Consider the following 23,962-nt stretch of genomic DNA (forward strand, 5'->3'; position numbering starts at 1 on the left):
AACTAACTTGGCGGGTGACAGGTGAAAAAATAAGAGCTAAAAAATCTCGTGTTTTACACGTGATAAACGTACATGACCACGCGATATACACGTGATAACTCGTCACACACACAAATTATCGTATTAACAGGCTATACACACACGATAAGTGCATGAGAAAAATAAATCGAAACTTGAGGAAGTTATAATTTTAGCAAATCCAAACAAATTAATTTTGTGTTTGTGTTTAATAAACAATTTATTTTATAACAAAAAATATATATATTATATATATTATGAAAGATAAAATCGTAATTTTATGTCTAAAAAGAAAAACCAACAGAGTAATTAAAACCAAGTACTAAATGTGACTATAAAACCATAGGACACAAAAGAATCCATATATTTCTTGTCACTACGTTCGATACAAAACCAGAGGTAAGGTTTTAAAAAACATATGTTTCATATACGACTTTCCAAAAAAAATGGCTAAAATAAACATTCTATTCCATATTATTTTAGTTTCATTATCAAGAAAACACTAAAATGATGAAACGACGCACACATGGCGCATGCGCACACACATATACACAGGTAAACACACACAGAGCAGAGAATACTAAATGAAGTTTGAGTGTAGGCACCTAATCCTTACAAAGTGTGCAGGTCCGGATTTAACAAATTTTTAATAGCAAGTAACCTTTTCATTAAAACGTAAGAAAAACAAACATGGGACTAGGAAATCTACCCGATGTTTGTAGAAAAAAAGGTAACCTCATAGTATACTAATGCTTCACAGTTGGAGTAGACAGAAGACAATAGGATTAACTGTTATGCTAAGTTGAAAACATAAACACCGAGTAAAAAACAGTCTAATATAGCACGACAGATGCTCAACATTTCACAGCAACAGCGAGATACGTGAGCAGATAGAAAGAGCGTCTTAGATTATCAACAATTCAATATTGCACGATAGATATTTAGAATTGTTCAAGGAAAAGCGATACATCTCATCATATAAGAGATAGTTACGTCTTCCACTACTTAAAGGAGATATTCCTTCCAGTTTCAAATCCATGTTTGCAAGTTAAAAAAGAAAATAATTGTTCTCCGCAAAATAAACAACATTTTGACGACAAACAATGAACTCACCGCAGAAAAACTTCTTCACTGTTCATATAAAAACAAAAAAAATGTGCCTTGTATAAAAGTTTATCAAATTGTTTGAAAGCTTCTGTAATATAACTTAGAAGGTGTCTAATTACTAGACGGCTAGTTACCTAGCAACAGCAAACATTAAAGCTTTTTGTTCCGAAACAATTTTGTGCATTTTGCGACACAGAATAATTAAAGCGAAACTTAAAATGGTAAATAAAATTAAATTTCTCTGTTAAATTGATATCACAAGAGGACGCAACTTTTACATACTGACAATCAACACTCAATTAACGATTGTGTCATTAAATTTATATTTTTTGCTTTGTTATTAACAACTACATAAAATTGATCAGAAATAAAGATGCGTTGTTTTTAAAAAAAATCCTTTCGAAAAAGCTTATTTTTAACAGCATACATACATTGGATATGCATCCAGGTTGATCTTAGACAAAAAATTTTCTATATTTTACTGATTCAATGAGTAATTTCTTCTGCAGACTAGTTTGTCACACATTCAAAACTTCAAAGCATTATTTATGATTGGTAAAGGTATAGTTTGACAACAACGCGTATTTTATGCTATCATTTAGGAAGCGAGAGTTTAAAAAATCGTGTGAATCGAATAGGTTGTACCTACTTAATAGAACTTAATATTTTACATCAAATGCCTGAAGATTTTTACGACTAAAGCAACAATTTATAATGATAGAGCAAAAATGCGAACACTCTTAACATTTTATGATAAAAGCGTGTGGGAAACCAAAATCGTGACATTCTTTGTCGAGAATTTTGATCGGCAATTCGAAAGAAAACTCGCCTCCCGGAAAATAAGTTCGAATCCGCCATTTTACCAGCGGTAAAAACCAAAAAAACATTATAAACTTGTCGAACATTTATTCGGTGTTTTTCTCGTAAAATGTCGTACAAAGTGCAGATATAACGTAGTCAATCAAAAATGAATATTTTCCAGAAAAAACTTAAGTATAAATCCATTTACACAAACACAAAAAGTTACACACCTGATCAAGGATAACATCTTTGTTTAGCAGTACTTGAAAACTTTCAGCATTCTTATCCGGATGAAAACCTGCCATCCATGACAGGAACAGTTGGCCTGGTTCCTTTGTGCAAGAAATTGACAGCACAGGTCCGCCATCAGCGCTCACACTTGGGCATGTTATAAACTATGAGATGAAGAGGAGAGGCCTAAATATTATTGTTATTTCCAATATTTATACAGGATATAGCCATTCCAGTGTTGGAAACACTGTTATCAACGTGGATCCTGTGTTCTGAATGTACACATTAGATATACATCGACATTGCCTACCCAATTTTTCTCACATGACATGGGTTAACCCGTAGCTGTGGTAAAGGAACTTGCTGAACATGCCCGTTGCGTGGACGGACCACGGACCTTGTGATTACAAAGCAAACTCCATAACCACTAGGCCACGCGCCACGAAAGTGTACGTTGTGTAAGACAAGAGATATAAGATGAGGTGTGTGCAGCTGAATTGTTGAAAAACTTAATCCGTCCTGATGACCATCTAACTAAAAAAAACATGCATAAGCACTTACCAAAACGTTTGACATTGCTGGTTCATACAACTCTTTATCTTTTGGAAAAACCACAACACCAACTTCATACGACTTTCCACCTTTAAGGCCAGATGCACTGATAGATTGACATTGAGCAGGAAAAATTGAACCACGTGGAACACCGTCAACGTACAGCTAGAAAGATAGGTGCATTTTTATACGCTAGTAGCTCAAAGAGACGCACAAGTTTGCTAAAGGTAACAAAAGTTTTTGGAAGTTGCTCTCACAAAATTAATGCTTTCTTGAGATGACAGAAAATGGAAAATAAATTTTGTGTCCGCATCCAAACGATACGCATGAACATGTGCGACATGTGCGAGAATGAAACTGGGATCGCATGTACTAAGAAAAATACTTACAAAGTATCCGTGTACAAGATCAACATTCATATCATGGTTGTGTGGCCACTCAATGTTAATCGTGTTTGGATTGGGAAAGGATGCTCGAATGTACGGAATGCATTTCGTCCACTCGTATATCTGCCACTAAAACATAAATACATATGCAATATAGGAACAAGGGCGTAGACCTGCATATCTTGATAGCGCAGTCGGTAGAGCAATCGCCTGACAAGCAAGAAGCTGTGGGTTCGAGCTTTTTTGTGTAAATATAGACAAAGTAGCGAGCCAGCTGCCATTTTAAACACTCAGATGACGGATACTATTAATTAGTTAAAATTCAGAGTGTTTAAGTTACAAATGAGATGTCACACAAATTGTAAGGTTATGTACACTACCTCTTGGTTAAATGAGTTTGTATCTGGTCCTGATTCACCTTCATTATCACTTTTCGTTTTCACATGAACTAGTGTCTCCTCTGAACTCTCCTCTTTAAGCGTTATATCTTGCTCAGATATGTCATCCGTGGTCAAATCTGTGGTTAAATCTTCCACCGGTTGGGACGTTTGAAGTTCTTCCGTTTCCACTTCTTGTTGTGTGTCATCAAGCTCAGTAGTATCTTCTCTAGCATTTCTTACCTTTGCTTTTCCATGATCAACTTCGAAATAACCGTGGGTTGCAGTCGTTTCAGATGTGTAAACTACTGGTTGATAATAACCATGTATAGCAGATGTTATAGCATGACCAGTATCCAGTTCAAATAAATCAGTGTGTTTTACCAGGATTGCTGGTACAGGGTACAATGCGACTTCTTCAGTAGTATCGTCAGAGCATTCGCTATCTGATGGATTTTTAACATCTGAATGATCTGCTGGTGTTATTTCTTCAGAATCTGTTTTCTCATCCGTTTGTTGTATGGCTTGGTATTGCTCACTATCTGCAATTTTTTGTGTGTTAGAGCGTTCATCTTCTTCTTGTTTAACAACTTCTCCATTTAGTGTTTGTAAATCCTCTTCTACTTTTTCTACTTCTTTCATTACGTCGTCTTTTATTTTGTTGGTTTCAACATTGCTGCCTTTCATGCCGTATTCTTCCAATTCCTCATTTTCCTGGTTTTCACCCTCTACATCTTTTTGTTTTATTTCGTCGTCTTTCACTTCGTCAACTGTCTCCACTTTGACGCCGTTTATTTCAACGCCTTTTTCTTCGTTTTCCTTCATTTCATCGATCTCCACAATACTGTCTTCCTCATCGTTGTCTTTTACTTTAATGTCTTTTAGTTTGTCATTTTCTACGTTTTCGACCTCCCTGATTTTTACTTCGCTCACCACCAAATCATTCTGTTCAATTTCTTCAGTTTTGGTACCACCATCTGCTGGTGTTGTGCATTTTTCATTAATCTTCTGGATGGATTCTTCTGGGCCATCTTTATCATCCACAGGTATTGGTTCTTTTCCTTCTTGTTGCAAAGTTTCTTTTCCGTTTTGTTCGACATCTCCTTCCTCTTCCACGGCTTCGGTATCAGCACAATCTTTTTTATCAAGCTCTTCAACTTCAAAACTGCCTTCAGATTGGGCAACATCTGTAACTTCCCCTCTATTTTCTAATTTTGTCTTTTCTTCAGATAGTTGTATAAATTCTGCACTTTCATCCGGTTTTGCACTATCTGTGTTCTCTTCGCCAGTATTTGCAAGGCTTTTTTCTCCCTGTCCTGCAGACTCGTGGAGAAGGGATTCATCTCTCAAATCTTCCTCTAGTGGCACAGCCTCTACAGAATTTTCATCATCCTTACCAGGTGTCAAACATTCTTCTTCTGCCATCGACTGAACAGTTTCATCATTCTTCAGTTCGTCATCTATTCTGACTTTATTTGTAAAATCTGCAAATTCACGCTCCGCTTCTGAATCAATAGATTCTACGTCATCCACTTCAGATTGTTCATCAACAGGAGTCTTAACAACTTCGCTAGCAACAGGGAGTGCTTCAATATTTTCTTTTGTTGATTCAAGTTCCGATATAAAAACCGATAATTCTTCATAATGTTGTTTAACTTCTTCATTTGCATCTCCCATTGTTACATCTGTTTCTTTACCTGCAATTTCTTCCTCCTTAACCTTCTGCTGGTCAACAATAGTAACAATTTCAATCACTTCTTCATCACTAATCAAATCTTTCTGCTCAGGTTCGATCAGCCCACTAGGCTCTGTTTCTGCATGATCTGATTTCTTTTCTACAATTATATTTTCCTCAATAACAACGGCGGATGTCTCTTCTTTAAGCGTGTGAATATCATCACCTTCTTCTTCTTCATTTGTCTCAACAACATTTACATTTTGTACAGTGTGCGTTCCAGCAAACACATCTGAGACTTCGCTGATATCAGTAACATCATCACGAATTGATTCACTCCGTAACCTATCTTCACTATCTACACTGGAATGATCATTCAAATGATCAAAAAACAATTTCTTGTTCTCGGTAATCGCAACAACCTCGTTATGAGTTAATTGACTGTCTTCTTTTGTAATATCAGTTGAATATTCATGATGTAAGTCATGCGTTACCCCCTGTTCATCTTCCTTTCCTGCTTCTTTTTCAATTTGATTTCCATCATTCAAGGGGGAATTAATGTCTTCCGGCAACACATGATCGTTTTTATGTTGCACTTCTGTATTATAAACATCAGTTATCGTTACTTCTAGCGCAGGTGTATCAGCCACAATAATTTTCTCAGCAAAGTTAGGATCGTTTCGTCGACAAATTATACATTCCTCTTGTTCTTTTTCTCTCGCTTTTTCAGAAATGTATTTGAACAGATTATCAACATGTATATCCAATGCTTCATCGTTTCTGTATTCTTGAGCAGGTGTATCTTCCACAATAAATTCTTCAATGAAGCTTGGGTCTTGTCGTTTACAAACTATACAATCATCAGGGATATCAGTATTGAGTTGTTCAGTGTTTTTACTCTGTACTTTATTCTCTGTGTCAATGTTTTTATCAGATACATCGCCAACTGTTAGATTTTCTTTTTCGTTAACTTGAGTACTGGCTTTCGAATCGTCCCCAGACACAATATCATCATTGCTAATTTGCAAATGTTCTTTGTTAACGAAATCATCTGTTTTCTCTGGGGTTACTTCTTTTATTTCACCTTCATATGATTCTTCAGTGTTCATTGTAATTTCCTCTTGTTCTGTGTTTTGTTCACCGTGCTCGTTGAGCTTCGCTTGTTCTGTGACTTGTTCTACTTTATCATCTTCTTCAAGCTCTGGTGAAGTTGGAGGTGTGTCATTCTGCATCACAAGATATCGCCTACAAGAAACAGAAAAAACTTTCGTTATATCCTTGCTGTAAACGTGATTTGCAGTTGTGGCGATTATTAATTTATATTTTTTGATTCGATAAACAAACTGATGTGCCAGATACACAGAGCAATCGCGTTTATTCAATTTTTATTAAACTGGTGATAAATCTACTACAACTATATAAAATTCTAGTTAGAATTACAGCAGGAGTTTTTCTTTGAATAATTAGTACTAAGCGAAAAGAAATTAAAGATAAGATCTGTAAAGCAAACTAACACAATAGAAACAAAAGACTTGAAATTTTATGCTGGTCATAATTTTTATATTAAGACTTACATAGTTTATACCAACATTAAATATATTTTCACTCTTTAAATGGAAATGGTTATAAAAACCTGTTTGCATATTTCCTGGTAGTAACAGTGTTTTTTTATTACCATTTATTGAGTTCAATTTTCAATAAATATAGAAATGAAAAGTGAACGTAAATTTAAAAGAATACCAAAAGACATACACGAATTAATAAAGACATGATATTTTTTTGCAAATTATAACCACTTGTACATAAACTTCATGTTTATTAGCCACTGGACTAACATACCATAATAAAACCAACTTACTTTGATGTAAATACCACACTGGGTTTTCGTTGTTTCAATTTCGCAAATGCGCGTACAAATTTAATACCACCTTTTTCTAATGAGATGCCATTCACAGGATCGTAAGGCTGAAAAAAACACATAGATAAAACGTTTTTTACCGGTCTTTATTACCAGTCTTTGTTACCGGTGTTTGTTACCGGTGTTTGTTACCGGTGTTTGTTACCGGTGTTTGTTACCGGGGTTTGTTACCGGTGTTTGTTAGATGAATGCTTGTTAGTACAGTTGAGAAAGAGGAATATGTTGCGGCTAAAGAGAGGAAGGTTTAAATATAAAGCTTGTATGTTGTAAAAAAAATGCTATAAGATTTCTTATTTCAATAACTCGTTTTTCAAACCATACAAATGAGGTTGATGAGGATGGATTAGAACAAAAACAAACAAAGCAACCTTGTTTATAACTGTTTTTATTACCTGACGTTCTGGTGCAGCTAACTTACACCGTAATCAGTAGCGCTTTGGATGTCATTTAGTTTACTTTATATGATATAATCTTTGTTACTTCAAGTTGTCTATTTAAAATATTTCTGGAAAATGCGTATTATGATTTTTAAGCAAAGCAAAAATAACTTTGTTTTGTTTTGAACTATCATATAGCGAAAGTTGCACTGAAACGTAGTAGGTAACGTTCAGGTAAAATTCATTTAGCGCAAAAAGGTTAATGTGGAAGCAAAAAAAGGAGAAAGGTTGTGGACATCTTTTTTTTTCGATAGCCATATGTCATATAAAATCAAGTGGTTGTCACAATCAATAGGACGAATAAAAATGATTATGAGTGAACGTAATCTCATCTTGTAATTGGAGATGGTTTATAAAATCATGTGTTGGAAGCTCAGTCTTATTCTCCAGAGATGATTGGTGAAGTTTTGTCATGAGAGAATGTGTTTCAAGAATATTGTTTCCAGCATCATATTCAATCTGCTATCTAAACTTACCACAGTTGATGTAGCACCAATTTTTGGTACAGATCCATCAGTTGTGAAATACATCTCTGCTTCATCATCTTCGTGCGTCAAAAACACCTTCTGTCCAACATTGACCTAACAAAGTCGTGAATTTCATTATTACTCTGAAATATAATACAAGCTGAGCATGACAGAAACTTCATGATACGACATGCTCCAATATAGTATCATCTTAACTACACCACTATCATCTACTATGAAGTATACCTTCATAGCATACACCACTTGCTTATATACATATGATATAACATCACTGGATTATATTATTGAGATATTAAAAGTAGCAGACATATTATTTCAAAACCAATCAAAAGCTGCTTCTATCTAAATTTCATTGTTGTTAGATGAAGGAACAAATGCAAGAAAAAGATAAAAAACATGTTTCACTTACACGTCCGCCATTGGGTACTTCAATAGAAAGTGTTGGTGGATTAGTTATATCATCTAAAAAAAAGATAAAACGAATTCATTAGTCAAATCTTGACAACAAAATATACTAATTTTGTCTAACGAAAAAACAATCGATAAAAATCAAGACGGATTAGATTTAAATACAAGCAAGATATTTGCCTGTAACAAATTTAAATAACAAAACTCTCCAAGTTCTTTATTTAGGATAAAATCTAACATACATAAGAATGACCTACCATATTCAGCTACATGGACAACACATTCCCACTTGTTTGTTTCAGATTCAGCTTCAACAATGTATGTGTCAGCATAATAGAAGTAAAATACACGACCACAGTTTGGTAAGAAGTGATTTTCAATGTCCACGTTCTAAGGTAGAACGTTTATGTTAAAAATATACAAACAAAAAAACAACAAATAATAAATAAATAAACAAATAAAAAATATAAAAACAAACCAACAGGCAAACAAAGAAAATCTTTAAAAGTTAGGACATGTTTAAAGTGTGCTTACCTGACCATCAGAAATTCTTGTGACATTCCATTTCCAGTTGTCTGGTTTAGAGAACGCATACGTAAACAAAACTTCCTTGCCCTGGGTAAACAAATAAATTAATCAATTAATTAATCAATCAACCAAACAAAGAAGAACATAGGTTGATATCCTTAAAATGTAAGAATAAAAAAAGTAAAAGATGCAGGTTTCTTTTCCTTAGATTAGTTTTAAATAAATAGATCAATAAATAAATCAAATAAATAGAGAATCTGTTTTTCAACTTACTCTTGAGATATGTATGCTAGCTTGTTGATAATCTTTCACATTGTTATTCAGTGAATAGATGTAGTCATCAACGGTTGTGTCTACTAACACTGTACTCCATACCCCATCAGAGACGTGTGAAGGTTTGTCCTAAAGTAATAAGCATTTGGAGGCAATGAAATTTACTTAACAGGTTCTATAATTGAATTGAAGGAGGAATCAGTAAAGGCAACGCGTACCAGTTTGGCGTTTGGAACAGAAGCGCATGTAAAATGTGAAGCACCTTGATGAACAAAACGTCGACCATGTGCACGTCTGAAGTAAGAAAAATAAAGGTTTTAGGTTGTGTTTTAAATCGAGAAAAAAATATAAATAGTGAATTTATAGTTAAATAAAATAGTTTTGTAGCTCACCTTAAGGAAAAATTCAGTTCGTCATCACTTTCCAAGGGAATGTTTTCGTCAAATGGTGAAAGTGCACTGGCCGTTCCTTTCGGCCACATCCAGCAAACAATGTCATTCACTGACACTATGACAGGATCTGGAACAACCCTCTTTGATGTCACTTGTAACTTTTTAACCTGAACGTAAGTTAGCAACAGCGTTTTCAATAAAAAAATTAGGTTTATTGTTACAATTTTCGTCATTTGTGAAGCCCTTAAGCTAAGGTTAGGCACCTAGTCTGACTTTTAGACATTTTTGTTTTAAGGTATGGTAGACACCTTGATAAGAACAGTTCTTAAACCTCAATCTTAGGTATGACATAAGCATTGGTACATAGTGAACTGCTACAGATGTAAATGTTGTAAATTAATTTGGTATATATTTTACCTGAACACCTGGCTTTACCACTATCGAAGCTACCCCACTTGTTAAAGGACCAACACTAAGAAAAGCAAATGTTGTATTGTTTTAATGCTTTGTGGTTAAATGTTAACTATTTACTTCTTCTAATTTTTTATAACATTTAACTTAAGTCTTAAAGCTGTTTATTGCATTAATATGTATATCGCTATTTTTATTTAGAAATAGACAAGTTACCTTTGAAACTCATAAGTACCAAGTTCTGTAAACTGATACATGAAAGCACCTGTTGATAATTGCTCTGGACAGTCGATCAATGGACACAATTTATTTCCTGCGTGTGATAATCCAACCTGAAATAAAAATATACAAACATAATGAAGACTATACTAATAACCACGATCTACGTTAGTTGAACTTTAATAGTGCATAAGTTGTCCTAGCATACATGAGAACTTGCGCAAAGAATTACTTAAATATAAAATACATTGCATTCTTCTTGCATTGAATAAACTTTGACGTAGATATTGATACAAAGTGCCCGTAGAAAACTTATTTTTCCTGTAGAGTCCCTGATAATAATTTATAAAATTTCTACTATCTAAAGATTCATAAACGTTACAAGGTATTACCATAATGTTTTTAATAATAAAAATCGTTCGGATTTATCAGACTGAAACATAAGTCCTACCTGCAATACTTTTCGCACAGTTTGTGTGTTGTTCCATCTCCACCATACAACATCTCCTTTACAAATCTTCATCGCAGATGTTACAAAACCATCATCGCGTACCTTGATTTCATGATGCTAAATAAAAAAATGGATATCATTTGAGGAGGAGTTTATCCCCATCTTTGCATGTTGGATAATTGGTAGTATTTTGGGATTATTTTTAGTGTTTTTCTATTTTATGTTGCACTCAGCTGTTACCAAGTAGGAAAATAAATGTTAAAGAACTTATACTGTCATTATTTTTAAGAGAAGTACTTTTATTACATTAAGCATATAGCAGTCATAAATTCATAGTCATAAATAGAAGAGATATAGGACCAACAAAACAACCAACAACATGCATCATAAAAGAAGCTGAGCTGACTGACAACAGGCCTAAGATCTTTTAAAGTATTTAACAGCAAGCATGTACCTTTACAGTGGGTTGTGTGATCAAACAACACCATTTCTCATTTTCAACATCACTGCAAAGTGAAGCAGTAAATGTTTGCAAGCCACATCGTGATAATACGGTAGAGTACACGCCAACTGCACGCAACACGCTTGTAAATGTTTCCTCAGATTCTGTACAACAATCTAAACAAGAGAAATGTTCGTAAAGCAGGATTTGGATTATCATAAAAAACATACACAGACGTATAGTTTAAATTTTCACTTTTTTTTTGACCGCTAACTTTGCTACAATTAAGAATCGAGTATTTGTTGGTTTTTGAAATGATAATCACCCTTGAGTAATCACCGGTTAAAAATATTTGTTAGAGCCAGTGGTAATAATTAAAAACATCTTAACAAATATAATTATACCCCGCATTGGTGTCACAGATTTCGTACCCAATTCATCATTTTCTTTTAGCTAAAGTGGTAAAGACGTTGTGAATGTTTAGTTTGATTATTATAAACAGTTCAAAATAAAAATTAATTGCACCATGATATTTCTCCTGTAAAATCATTTCTGCCAGCTAAAAAAATATCTTTAATAGCCTTCAACTTTTCCAAACCAAGAATTTTTATCAAAAAACTTTAATAATGCAAACTATATCATTAAGACCTAACCTGTAACAATGCAAAGTCTTCTTTCATATCTGCATCTCGCCAAACCCACCAAATACGATCGCCTTCACTAACAGAACCAAGGGCTAGACAAAAACAGAAAATATTTAAATACGTTTCATGTCCATAGCAGAAGCTTTGTGGAAAAGTTACCTCTACTTTTACACATTCACAAAAGACATTTAGATTAACCAGTCTTAGAAAATCTCGACAATGCTCTTTAATAAATCTAGTATCTTTTAAATCTAGTAGCTTTTATTTAACATTCACCTTTGTTAGGACATCATTCTTGGTAGCAAGGTAAAAACAGAAAGAAAAACTGCTCACAAAACAACAAACCTGGTGAAAACTCGTCTTTCTTGATTCGTACAACATGCTGCTTTGGTGCTTCTTTGCATATAATCACACATTTCATTTCAGGTCTTGTTTGATCATAAATTTCATAAACACCAGTTTTAACAAATGTGTGCGCGAGTAAACCAGCTTTCCTGGAAAATAAAAAATACTAGCATTAGCTCAATTCTCAGACAGCAGTTCTCTGCAAGACAAAAACAAAAACACTAGGAAGAGTTAGAAACCATAATGCTCCACAGAAAGCAGAAAAACTTACTTAAATAAGAGAAGTTTAAGAAATTAAAAGATGGAAGTACAAATACTAAATATGTTGTTACCGTGGTTGGTAGGAATCTTTGTAAGGCAATATATCATCCTATACAAAAAGATACACGTATTTATTACTCGTCAAATTTAAACAATAACTACAAAGAACTCAAGCTAGTCGATTAGGATGCAATGTCGCGTGTTGGTATTTTAGAACCAACTGAAATGTACATCACTTATACAACAAGAAGCTGTTTTTATATGTTACACTGCACATACAATCCCCAACATATTGTTCTAATTTATGAAAGAGACATATTCGATCTCACTTTATCATAAGCACATCATAGCATACCTGTTGAGCATCGTCCAGTTTACAAATTTGTCGAATGCCAATCGAATGTGGAAGAGTGGAAGAAGACTAAATCAAAATAAAATATGCAATTTCGCTACTATATTGTATTATGGTAATATAGTATTCTTGTTCCAAAGACTTTTAAAGAAATTGTCACTACGGAAAATGTCACAAAAAATATATATAGTTTCCTAGCGGCTCTACTTGTGGATGACTCCATCAGTGCTGAAATAAGTGAAAGTGTTAATAGGCTCTCCACATATTAAATGGGCTTTGTGTCTGTTACCAAATTTGGAATTAGGAGCCCATTTCATAATTTTAAGGTTTAATTTGAAAAAATATCCATTATTACTAAATTATCTATAGTTTATAACCATGTCTGGATATACACCAACCTTGCTTGGTCTCCAATGTATCCACACCAAATCACCTGAAGTGACTTCCAACATTTTTCTTGTGAATCCATCATTCTTCACATTAACAATATGTTCCCTAAATACAGATAGTATCGTATATGTATAATTTAAATGATGCATCCATAACAAAGGAGCTAGAGATGGTACTAAACAAGGTTAAAAAACAGAACAGAAGAAGGGCATATTTTTGTTTTCGTATCGTCTTAAACCTGTCCTATCTTTTCCAGTTTATACCGGAAAAAAATGAACAACTTGAATCTGCTCTTGTTCCAAGAAATTTTGGAAACAAATGAAGTAAGTGAAAAAAGACAAAAAAATCTAGACTTTAAGAAGGTACAATGCTTTTCATTGAAAAAGAATTATATTTTTGGTTTTTTTAGTAATTTTTAGTAATTAAATACAGTTTTTTCCTCTTTCAATATTCTTAGAGTAACGCAGATAGAAGATTGCCAATACATACCAATCCCAACCATGTCTGAGAGACATCAACTCATACCTGTTTTTCTCAAGCACTTGAACGACGCAAAATGCCCTGCTATCATTGTACGATTGCGTAGCAAAGAAGTAAATACCAGGTGTGCTGAAAGTACACAAAAAATTAATAAAGATATATAAAGAAATATTGCAAACAAAGTTAAAGCAAATAATCAGCTAGAACTTCGATCTTGTCCAAACCATAATATAAATACTTACTCAAATGTTCGAAAGTAATTTCCTGTGTAGCGAGAATTTTCACGATTTTCTAATGTTACATATCCACCATGTTCTAAGCAGTATCTGTAAGGAAGGAAAAAGTTTAACTCAAAGAATAATGAAGACAACATGTTTGCCAGGACATAAGAAAAGCAAGTAAAAGCAGTATCAGAATATCTTTAATTAAGGAATAAATGAAAGAATCACGGAAAAAAGAAAGTATACATAGCAAATCTACCTCCTTTCAACAATATTGTGTGCTTCTTCACAATTTTTCCAACTCCAACGAACTGTATCTCCTTTATACAATTTTATAACAGCAACACTAAATCCATCATCAGTCACCTAACAAATCAAAACAAAACTGAATAAGACGAACTGCACTCTCATATATATATATTTTGGGACCATTGTATTTTTTATACGGACCCTGATAACAAATGCAATACAAAATAGAAAGAAAAATTTTGCTGTTTAGTCTACCTTTACACAAAAAAATTGTTATAATATTCTGTTCAGATTCAAAAATAACAAAATAAAAAAGCTAAGGATACCTTGACATCCATGACAGGTTTTGTTTTCACTGTTATTTTCACTGGACGATGATTGCCACTAAAGATAAAAATAAATAAATTGCAAAAAAACAACAAAATTGCAGTAAGTTAGTATAGCTGTTTCACTGGACGATAATTGCAACTAAATGTAAACAAAAAAAAATACGAAAAAATTGCAGTAAGTTAGTATACACAACAAAAGAGACATCGTGATAAAAAATTACGCCTATCTTACAATTTAAAGTGGTATTCACGAGCAAGATTAAATTCTTGGGTCCAGGCTCCGAGTGTAGCAAAGGCATCATCACTGACAAAGCCACCATCAACAGGAAGAACAGACTCACTGCTGCGATATACCTAGTAATAGAAAGTAGTTACATTTTACTGTTTATTTATTATTGAAATTATTATTATTAACATTATTTACCCAGGATTCGATTCCTGTTGGTACTGCTATTAACAAGGGTCCTGCAAAGGGGGTCCTAGTGCATTTAAAGCTACCATTTGATCTAAGAAAGTCGTGCAAGCATAGCAATCGCTTAACTAGACAACTGCCTAAAATATCAATCCTATTCTCATGCTGAGCGCTAAGCTAATAGGATCGATTCATACTTTTATAGTCTCTGGCATGACTCGGCCCGGGTTTAAACACAAGACATCTACCACAAGGCTACTCGGTAAAAAAAAAAAAAATGTGACAAACTAAAAACAGTAAAGAAGCATTTTCCAGGGGAGTTAACAAAGGACCTCAAAAAAGATCAGAAAAAAGTGATAGAAAGCAGTGAAGCAAACGTCAGAAGGCATTAAACATATTTAGAAATACGTCTCAATATTTTCACGAGTACTTTGACAACATTACCTGTTGAACTTTCTTCTCTTGTGTGTTTTCTTCTGATGTTTCAAGTTTGAATGTAATGGCTTCACCTTCGAAAATCACCAAACGATCAGGAACGAATTTCGTGTCTGTTATTTTTACAAAACGACCACTGATCTTCATTTTAAATCCCTCTTTCTGTGAATGATAAAATAATATTATTATTACTATTTATTTTGTAAAATAAAACAAGAAAAAAGAAAGTTTTAAATCAAAAAGTGGATTAAAATTTCATACAATAGAAATAACATTTTTTATAATTTGACAATTTTGACATTAATGAACCAATACTTTTCAAATGCAGCAACATCTTAATTATTTGCAGAACTAATGAATTAGTTGGATAACAACGGTTGTCAGAAGCCCAAAAAAGATTTAAAAAAGTATTAACAGAGTAACTTACAAATTTTTTATCAATGGTATATTTTTGTGGTTGACGATCAGTAATGATGGGGGATGCCGGCATGGTTGCGACTGAAGCTCTTGAATGAGTGTTGAAATCTTCTGATGGTAGTCTTTGATGGCGAGTGTCTTCCACATCCTGTGTGATAGAATCTTTATCTGTATGAATATTGTACGGCTTCAAAGAAGCTCGTCGATCGTCTTCACTATAATCTTTGTTGCTCATGTCCACAGACTTTAACCCAGAATAACGCCCTATTTGTTGGTCTTGATAGCCTAAAGGTTTATAGTGTTCCTTTGTTGGTTGAGTTTGTCTCAGTGAGGATTTAAAATCATCTGGTGGTAACCTTTGATATCGGATGATACCTTCAGCTTCTGAATACGAGGTATCAGTGTAGGAGACTTCATCATCAAAAACTCCATCGTTGGGTGTTTGTAAGAAATTAATTCTACTGCTTCCTCTAAACTCATCTGGGTGTATACGTTGATATGCTATAACACCCTCCTCGTCACTTGGTGGAACTGATGTATCAGTAAAGGATCCTGCAGATGTTTCTCCTTGAACACTCTGCGTAGGAGTTCGTAACTGCTGTGTGTCTTTAAAATTATCTGGAGGAAGTTTTGGGTACAAATGCTCATCATCGCTTGTGTTGTTGACTGAATCAGAATACGAAGTATCTTTTGGGAGGACATCACTGTCTGATTCAATGTTGGTAGATTGCAATGTATTTAGATTTAAACTATGATTAACATCAGACGACAACTCTTGAGAAGGATGTGAATCAGTCTGTTGTGATTCTTCAGTATCAAATTTCATGGACTTCAACGAAGCGACACGATCTTTTGGATTATTTTCTTTATTGAAAACATACGCTTTAGTAACTGGTCCATCTGATGCGTCTTTTAACGTGATGTGAGTTTTTATCTCACTCTCATCACTATCTGGTGAATCGCAGAATCTCTCAGAAAACTTACGTGAAACTAGAGAACTGTGTCGGCTCAATTGACTGACACGTTTCTCTTCCTCTTCGTCACCACCATCATCATTAAAACCTTCATTTTCTCCTAATGGTCTCACTTCGCTAGGTTTTCTCTGCGTGATATTTGTTTCAGGAGGATCTTGTTCTTGGTTTATAAAAGTTGTGTCTTCTATTGTTTCATCAACAATTCCAGAATCTACCAAAGCGCTATTTGAACTAATTTTACCTTTCTCTGCATAGTCAGAGTTGTTCAGCTCGCGTACTTCTGCAATGTCAGTTGTTCCATCCACACCACCATTGCTGCTGTGTAGACCATCTTTCTGTTGCATTGTTTCAGCTCTATTCCTTGGAAAAATAGGTTTTGGCGTTGACTGAGCAATAGGAAATGTATTTCTTCGGATTAATGAGTTCTCACTTTTACTACGAACTGAATTAACATGGATAGGGGGACTACCCGCACTGTTCTCTGTGTTTACGTTATCAACATCTTCTACTGAGTTTTCAGCTCGTATTTTATCCAAAGTCTTTGCTGACAATGGTCGATCAGGATGTTCTACCATTGCCTCAGCTCGTATACTTTCCAAAGTTTTAGCTGATAAGGGTCGCTCACCATTTGATACATTTTGCTTAGAATGCTGCACAAAAACCTCAGATTGAATTTTCTCCATCGTATTAGGTGAAATTGACAGGTCAGGGTGACTCATTAAGGCTTGTGACCTTATTTGTTCTAATGTTTTTGCAGATAAGGGTCGATCAGATCCAATTGGACCATTCTCATCCTTCTTTTCAGTTTCTGTTGATTGTGCGTCACTGTTGCTTGAATATTCATTTTCCACATTTTCAACTTCTGTAATAACATCACTTTCATGATTTTCACGCTCAGAAGGTTTAGCATCATTCGTCGTATCTTTATCTGTAGATGTTGTAAATCCTTCTTCTTTGCCAGATTTTGAAATCTCTTCATCAGCATCAATTATTTGTTTTTTAGCTGCTTGTACAGCTTCATTAAGATGATCAAATGCTCGAGTTATTACACTTTCTCTGGTCTCTAATGGAATTCGTTCTTCAGTCACCACACTAGCTTTTGCAGTTTTTGGCTTTTCTTCAAGACTTTCAAAACAACGATTCACAACACTCTCCCTCGCTTGCAATGGCAATTTTTCTTCCTGGATTATGCTGGGTTTAGAAACTCTAACAGACTTATTCATTGCAGGTTCCTCGCTTTCAAGATTTTCAAATGCAGCATTTAATACGTTCTCTGTGACTCGTAATGGTAAACGCTCCTCTTGAATGACACTTGTTTTTGTTGAATAGCTCCCAGTGCTTTGTCGTTCAAGTTTCTCAAAGGCACGATCTAACACACTGTCTCTTATATGTAGAGGCAATCGTTCATTTTGAATTACATTCACTTTATCATCCCTGTTAACCTCTTTATTTTCACTAACCACATCATTGTCCTCAGGAACATGATCTTCTTCAACAAGTGAAGATTGGCTGTCTTCCTTCACAAAAGCAGGACTCGCTGAAACAACATTGGGATCTATTTGATACACAGAGTCGTGTGTTTCGTCTGAACTATTAAGAGGTTTGCTTGCTTCATGTAATTCAGGATGATTCTCTTCTGCTAACTGATCATGATTTTGATTTTCTGGAGCAATATTTTCTTCACTAATGCTAATTGTGTCTTTTTTCTGATCATTATTCTCAGCTTGTTCAGTGATAGTTGATTCACTACTCAATTCATCAGTTGCTGGTGTTTCCAAAGATGTATCTGCCATCAAAAATGCCTTTCTTTTCGGAGCTAGCTTATCTCGCTGCTGTTTCCATAGCAATGTCTGCTCGCGTATTATAGCATCTTTTACATCTGAAAGTAGTTTCTCTTCATCTTTCTGAAAAAATTCCTCTCGGCTTTCAGATAAATCCAACCGTTTTTTTTGCCAGCTTGAAATGTCGTCTGCTAAATTATTATGTTGGGCTACAACTAAATTGCAGTCACTCATTTGTTCAACATCAGCTTTAATGAGAGTAACTTTAATTGGTTTCGCTTCAACAAACACAATTGCTTCTGGTTGCTTCTCCCTTAATGGTATATTTGACATCTCAACATCTGATTTTTCAGATCTGACTTCATCAATGACGTCATGTCCTTGTGTGATAGTAGTAGTAATGTCTTGCATAATAGGCGATACATAATCAGCTTCTTCTTCGTGATCTGTTACGGTGGCAGCATGTAAATTTTCTCGTTCCACACAAAAAATTGCTTCATTTACAACTTCTGTTGTTTCATTACCTTGAATTTTCTTTTTGCTCTGTGCTGCTTGGCTGCTGTCTGTGTATTCAGAACGTTTCTCTTCCTCATTGTCAGTTACTGTAACAAGATAGGTTTCAGACTCCTTATGAACGACCACTTCATTAACAACTTCTGTGCTTTCATCCACTTGTAATGGCTTATTACTTGTTCTTGAAACATCGCTTAATTTCTCTTCTTCGCTATCAGTAATAGCTGCAATATGGGACATATTTGACTGCACAGCTACTTCTTTCCCAGTCTCATAATCTTGTGTGTTAGATTGTGCTTCAACAGAAACAATCTGTTCAGGTTGCCTTTCTTCTTCACTATCCGTAATAACCGCAGTGAAGGAATTGTTTGTTTCAACGTGAACAGTCACTTCATTGATATGTTGCTCAGTAATTTCCTTCCTCGATACTGCAACGTTGTAATCAATGCTTGAATCAACAACAGGTATTGTTTCTTCTTTAACTTCCGTCATATCTACTGGTTTCATCTCTTGTACAACATATGTATCCTTACGAACTAAATCGTTTTGTTTTTCCAACTTAGGCAACTCTATTGTTTCCTGTTCTTCCTCAATTGTTGCAACTTTCTCAGGTAGAGACTTTGTGGGTAATGGAGTTTCTGGTGGAAGCACGTAGAATCGACTACAATAGAATAAGATATAAAACAAACTAATTATATCTTGTTACTGAGTTGGATGGCAAAGACTTAGATACAAGCAAGCATGGAAATTAAAGATGCTATAATGCATTGAGTAAAAATTACCTTGATGTATAAACAGGACTTGGCAATTTTCCTGGTAACATCCCAATTGCTCGGATGAATTGAATACCTCCATGCGTGAGGCTAATTCCTTCTCTTTGGTTGTAAATCTAAAAACAGTTCATAACATTAAAAATTCAGAAAAAAAATAAGAAAAATAAAAACCATTCTCACTTGACATCATTATGATGGGAGGTTAAAATACAAGTAAAATGAAGAAAGAACAAAATGGAAAGAAATATCGAATTGTGTTTGGTATTCTTGTTTTGGTGCAACAGACAAAGTTATCCTACCTTTGTTTGTTTCGACAATAAAGTTGGAATTGAGCCGTCTGTTGTGTAATAAATTTCAGCTTTTTTAACATCATGTGTCAGGTGAATAGTATGACCTATTTCAACCTATGAAAGAAAAAAATAGCGACGTGTTCACAAAGGAGAGTGTTGAATACTTTCATGTAAACCATCAAAATGTTTCAAACACTAATGAAAATAAAGGGTATACATACACTTCCACCGTCCATTTCATTGGTAGCAATCGCTGGAGATTTTATTATTTCACCTGTGTGAAAAAGTTATATAAAAACGTTGGAATGTTTTTTACGTGAGCCCTTTAAAGCTTTACGTTATTGCTAAAATAAGTACTCCTTGCCCAATGTAGCAAAAGATAAAAAACAATAAACAACGTTGTCATATTTCTAATCTGAACTTTCTTGTAAAGGATGAAATAAAATCTTTTTCGTTAAACATTCAATGTGCTTAAATGAATTCCAGCAAAATAAAAATCACTGAAGCGTCTGTCTGACATTGGACAAATGACCAAAATGAAAATGCACTTTTCCTTGCGTAAAAAGTTATAGTACAGTTCTCACAGCCTCAACACGAAAAACTCGAAATTCATTACGGTTTATAGCCTAATTTTGGGTATATCAAATTGCCCCCGATACAAAAATTCATCCTTAGTTAGTTTAGAGAAAATCTTTCCTTCATTTTATATGCAACAATAATGAACTTACTTGTGGCAGCTACATACACCATGCATTCAAACGAACTGTGTTTTGACTGAATTAATACATTAAAGATGCCAGCATCAGCAAAATAAAACACTCTTCCGGTATGTGGAAGGAACATGTTTTCAATTGGAATTACCTATGAAGTTAGTTGACAAATATAAGTGTAGGTAAATATATATGTGAAATAATCATTAACAGATTAAAAAATAATTAAAATGAAACTAATCATCAGAATTATTTAGTGGAGGAAGAGCAGTGACTTAGTTACAGAGTTTGTTCATCATGTAATGCCACTTATGACAGTCATAAAATTCACATCCCCTTCCTGCTGCCTACTCGGATTGCTGATAATGTTTTTGGAATGTATTTCAGGTGAAAATGATAGCTGCATGGGAAGTATAATTACAATAAAAATTCGGCCACTGTAGTGGGACTTCATTGTGCAGTGACTATGATCTAGAGAGAGAGGTAGATTATGTAAAAATAATAACATACCTCTCCATTGCTAGTTACTGTCCATTTCCATGCATCTTCTTTTGAAGATGAATAGTTAAACAAAACCTCTTTACCCTGCATATTCAAAATTAAAAAATGTTTAATAATACAATATTTTCATATCTTCATATATAGATATACTCGTTAAGGAATATTTTCAGGTAAGCAAAACATACCTTCTCGATGTTAATAGACGCATGTCTTGATGTCTGATTCATTAAACTTAATATGAACTGATCTCGAGTTGTATCAACGAGAACAGTACTCCAGATACCGGGTGGAGCATAATCAGATTCTTCCTATAAATGTTTTTAGAAAATCTAATTAATTTGAACTTCAATAACATTAGGTACAGATGGTTGGATACTTATTTCATCAAAAAAATGTGATGCAGATAGATACATACACTCATTTGTTTTGTCAGGGATGAACAGTTGTAGTGGTAGACTCCTTTCGTTGGATAAACTTGACCAAAGCAACGTCTGAATAAAAAGAGATAGGTAAAGATATGAAAGTTTCAACTAAACATCATATCTGTAAGTCAGCATCTAATAAAGAGCTAAAAGTTAATTCTATTCGGTTCGGGTAAAATTTTAGCAATAAATTTTTGCTTGTGTCAGCACTTTTTCTGTGACGTCATCGAAAGCTTGAAATTTGATCAAAATACTGTTATCCATTTAAAATTCAATTACATTAGTTTTAGAGCGAATTCTTTAATTCTGTTTGAAGTTTCTGAAAGCTAAATAAAAGTTATTTAACATGTATTCCCGTTTTAGCATAGTTCGCCTAAAAAAATCCGGAACATTGCCGGAAAATCCGTTTTTTCCTGATTTTAGATTAAAATACGAGAAAATTGGGAGAAGACCGAAAAGGGGTAAAGTTTCTAATTTAGTTGACTTACAAGCATAATGCGTTTGGAATAAGAGAATTAACTGTATACAAGTTACGAGAGTTGAAGATGTTTTGTCTATTCTTTTCAACCTTGAAATCGTGATAACATCAAAACTTTTACCTAGCTGAAAACAAGATCTCATCTTCTTCAGTTTCATGATCTTCGTCAAAGGGCACTAAAGAGCTAGCTACTCCTTTGGGCCACATCCAACATACAATATCATTCGCTGATGCCACAACTGGGTCAGGTTGTATTCTCTTTCGAGTTACTTGCAGTTTGTGAAGCTAAGAAGATTTTAAAACTATATTTGCCACAGCCTGATGAGCACATAGTCATAATTAACAAGAAAAACCCCTCAATAAAACCAAAAACAGGATTCAAAATTATTTTTTTTGTAAATCACTTTAGCAAATTCTGCAACAGAAAGGCCTCCAGAAATACCCCAAAACAGAAGACTATCCACAATTATTTATTTAAAATAGGAAAGTGATAATTGTAGCAATATGGAAAAATAAATTAGGGGACAAAGAAAGTTGCAGTACGCAGGTTGAACCAAACTTCTGTCATGATATTCAACATATAAGCTGATTTTTTTTAGATGTTTCGTTTAGGAATTTTGACAGGACTTAATTTAAAAAATACTCACAACAGGATCAGAATTCACAATGATGGAACCAACTGGATTCTGCTCTGGGCCAATACTAAAATGAATACATTAAACATATAACATGCTAATATATAGCAAAGGATTGAAGAAATTTATGGCATGTGATTAAAGAACTTTAAATTCAAATCTATACCTCTGAAATGCAAATGTTCCAGTTTGATTCATTTGGATGACATATGCACCATTATTTAACTGTACAGGACAGTCAATGGGTAGTCGTTTCTCTTGTAATTTGGAAAACTCAATCTAAAAGGTTTACATACTTTTAAGTTCCAACGATAACTGCTACAGGAGCTAGTTATCCAGCTAAGACAACCCTTTAACAAACAAAAAAGAAATGGTGGAGAAAAGAATCTTACAGGTTTTATACTGTTTGTTGATTTGGTATTGTGCCATTTCCACCAAATAAAATCTCCCTTTGATACTTTTAAAGCATGTGGAACGAATTCAGTATCTTTAACTTTGATCTCGTAATGCTGATAAGAGAGAAATGCAAATGTTGAAAAATGGCAAAAAATGCAAACGTCTATTTTGTCTGTTCACGCAGTCATGTTAACAGACATACAAATTTTTTAAGCACAAAATAGCAATAAAGTAAACTACGACTTTGTGCTAGAAATGCATAAAATATATTCAAAATGTGTACAGTACGAAATTTTTCATGGATTTTTCTACTGGCTAGGGACTAGTCTGTAATAATTTAATGAAACATGTTTTTTCAATTAGAAATGTTGAAAATGTAGATCGAAAAGTGATAAATAGATCCAACCTTAGGAAACGGTTGGCTGATTAAGCAACACCACTTCACATCATCACTTTTCTCATCTAAACATGACTTGTAAGTTTCCAAACCACTACTGGTCATCACGCAGGAATACACACCAGCTTGTGTTACGCTTTGAAGAAACGATTTGTCTAGTGTACAACAATCTTTTTTCATGTCTTTATCAGCTGCTGTGTTTGTAACTTTCGAAAGTAAGAAATTCTCTTCTACATCAGTGTCTCTCCATGTCCACCAAATTCTATCACCAACATTGATAGATCCAAGAGCTACAAAAGTTTAAAAACAAAAGTCAATATCGTACAGGAATAACACCATACATTAAACCACTGATATAAGAAATAATATAAAATCAACATTATTTATCTTACCAGGCCTCGAAATTTATAACCAAAATTTCGATTTTAACCGGGTATTGTAAT

The 23,962-nt window shown here is 34.1% G+C and overlaps 1 protein-coding gene across 2 annotated transcripts in view; it reads right to left on the reverse strand.

Annotated features, from left to right (window-relative positions):
• The window catches only part of LOC130625537 (uncharacterized), a 54,555-nt gene that overhangs the window by 19,474 nt on the left and 11,119 nt on the right, over positions 1-23,962 (reverse strand). For both annotated transcript variants that reach the window (XM_057440640.1, XM_057440641.1), the window contains exons 17-57: positions 23,529-23,809; positions 23,119-23,235; positions 22,893-23,005; positions 22,739-22,793; positions 22,213-22,376; positions 21,607-21,682; positions 21,377-21,499; positions 21,201-21,275; positions 20,709-20,841; positions 20,202-20,254; positions 19,990-20,094; positions 19,700-19,806; positions 15,660-19,578; positions 15,242-15,394; positions 14,618-14,739; positions 14,383-14,440; positions 14,067-14,173; positions 13,829-13,912; positions 13,632-13,715; positions 13,115-13,211; positions 12,720-12,785; positions 12,436-12,473; positions 12,104-12,252; positions 11,768-11,850; positions 11,519-11,567; positions 11,127-11,290; positions 10,673-10,789; positions 10,219-10,334; positions 10,009-10,063; positions 9,592-9,758; positions 9,418-9,493; positions 9,200-9,328; positions 8,933-9,013; positions 8,656-8,788; positions 8,400-8,452; positions 7,979-8,083; positions 7,006-7,112; positions 3,476-6,392; positions 3,099-3,224; positions 2,719-2,874; positions 2,157-2,321 (exon numbers count right to left, since the gene is read on the reverse strand). In XM_057440640.1, coding sequence (XP_057296623.1) covers positions 2,157-2,321; positions 2,719-2,874; positions 3,099-3,224; positions 3,476-6,392; positions 7,006-7,112; positions 7,979-8,083; positions 8,400-8,452; positions 8,656-8,788; positions 8,933-9,013; positions 9,200-9,328; positions 9,418-9,493; positions 9,592-9,758; positions 10,009-10,063; positions 10,219-10,334; positions 10,673-10,789; positions 11,127-11,290; positions 11,519-11,567; positions 11,768-11,850; positions 12,104-12,252; positions 12,436-12,473; positions 12,720-12,785; positions 13,115-13,211; positions 13,632-13,715; positions 13,829-13,912; positions 14,067-14,173; positions 14,383-14,440; positions 14,618-14,739; positions 15,242-15,394; positions 15,660-19,578; positions 19,700-19,806; positions 19,990-20,094; positions 20,202-20,254; positions 20,709-20,841; positions 21,201-21,275; positions 21,377-21,499; positions 21,607-21,682; positions 22,213-22,376; positions 22,739-22,793; positions 22,893-23,005; positions 23,119-23,235; positions 23,529-23,809 — 11,078 coding nt within the window. The remainder of the gene's footprint in view (positions 1-2,156; positions 2,322-2,718; positions 2,875-3,098; positions 3,225-3,475; positions 6,393-7,005; positions 7,113-7,978; positions 8,084-8,399; positions 8,453-8,655; positions 8,789-8,932; positions 9,014-9,199; positions 9,329-9,417; positions 9,494-9,591; positions 9,759-10,008; positions 10,064-10,218; positions 10,335-10,672; positions 10,790-11,126; positions 11,291-11,518; positions 11,568-11,767; positions 11,851-12,103; positions 12,253-12,435; positions 12,474-12,719; positions 12,786-13,114; positions 13,212-13,631; positions 13,716-13,828; positions 13,913-14,066; positions 14,174-14,382; positions 14,441-14,617; positions 14,740-15,241; positions 15,395-15,659; positions 19,579-19,699; positions 19,807-19,989; positions 20,095-20,201; positions 20,255-20,708; positions 20,842-21,200; positions 21,276-21,376; positions 21,500-21,606; positions 21,683-22,212; positions 22,377-22,738; positions 22,794-22,892; positions 23,006-23,118; positions 23,236-23,528; positions 23,810-23,962) is intronic.

This window comes from Hydractinia symbiolongicarpus, chromosome 14 (assembly GCF_029227915.1).
Source record: "Hydractinia symbiolongicarpus strain clone_291-10 chromosome 14, HSymV2.1, whole genome shotgun sequence".
In the NCBI taxonomy this organism is placed as follows: domain Eukaryota; kingdom Metazoa; phylum Cnidaria; class Hydrozoa; order Anthoathecata; family Hydractiniidae; genus Hydractinia; species Hydractinia symbiolongicarpus.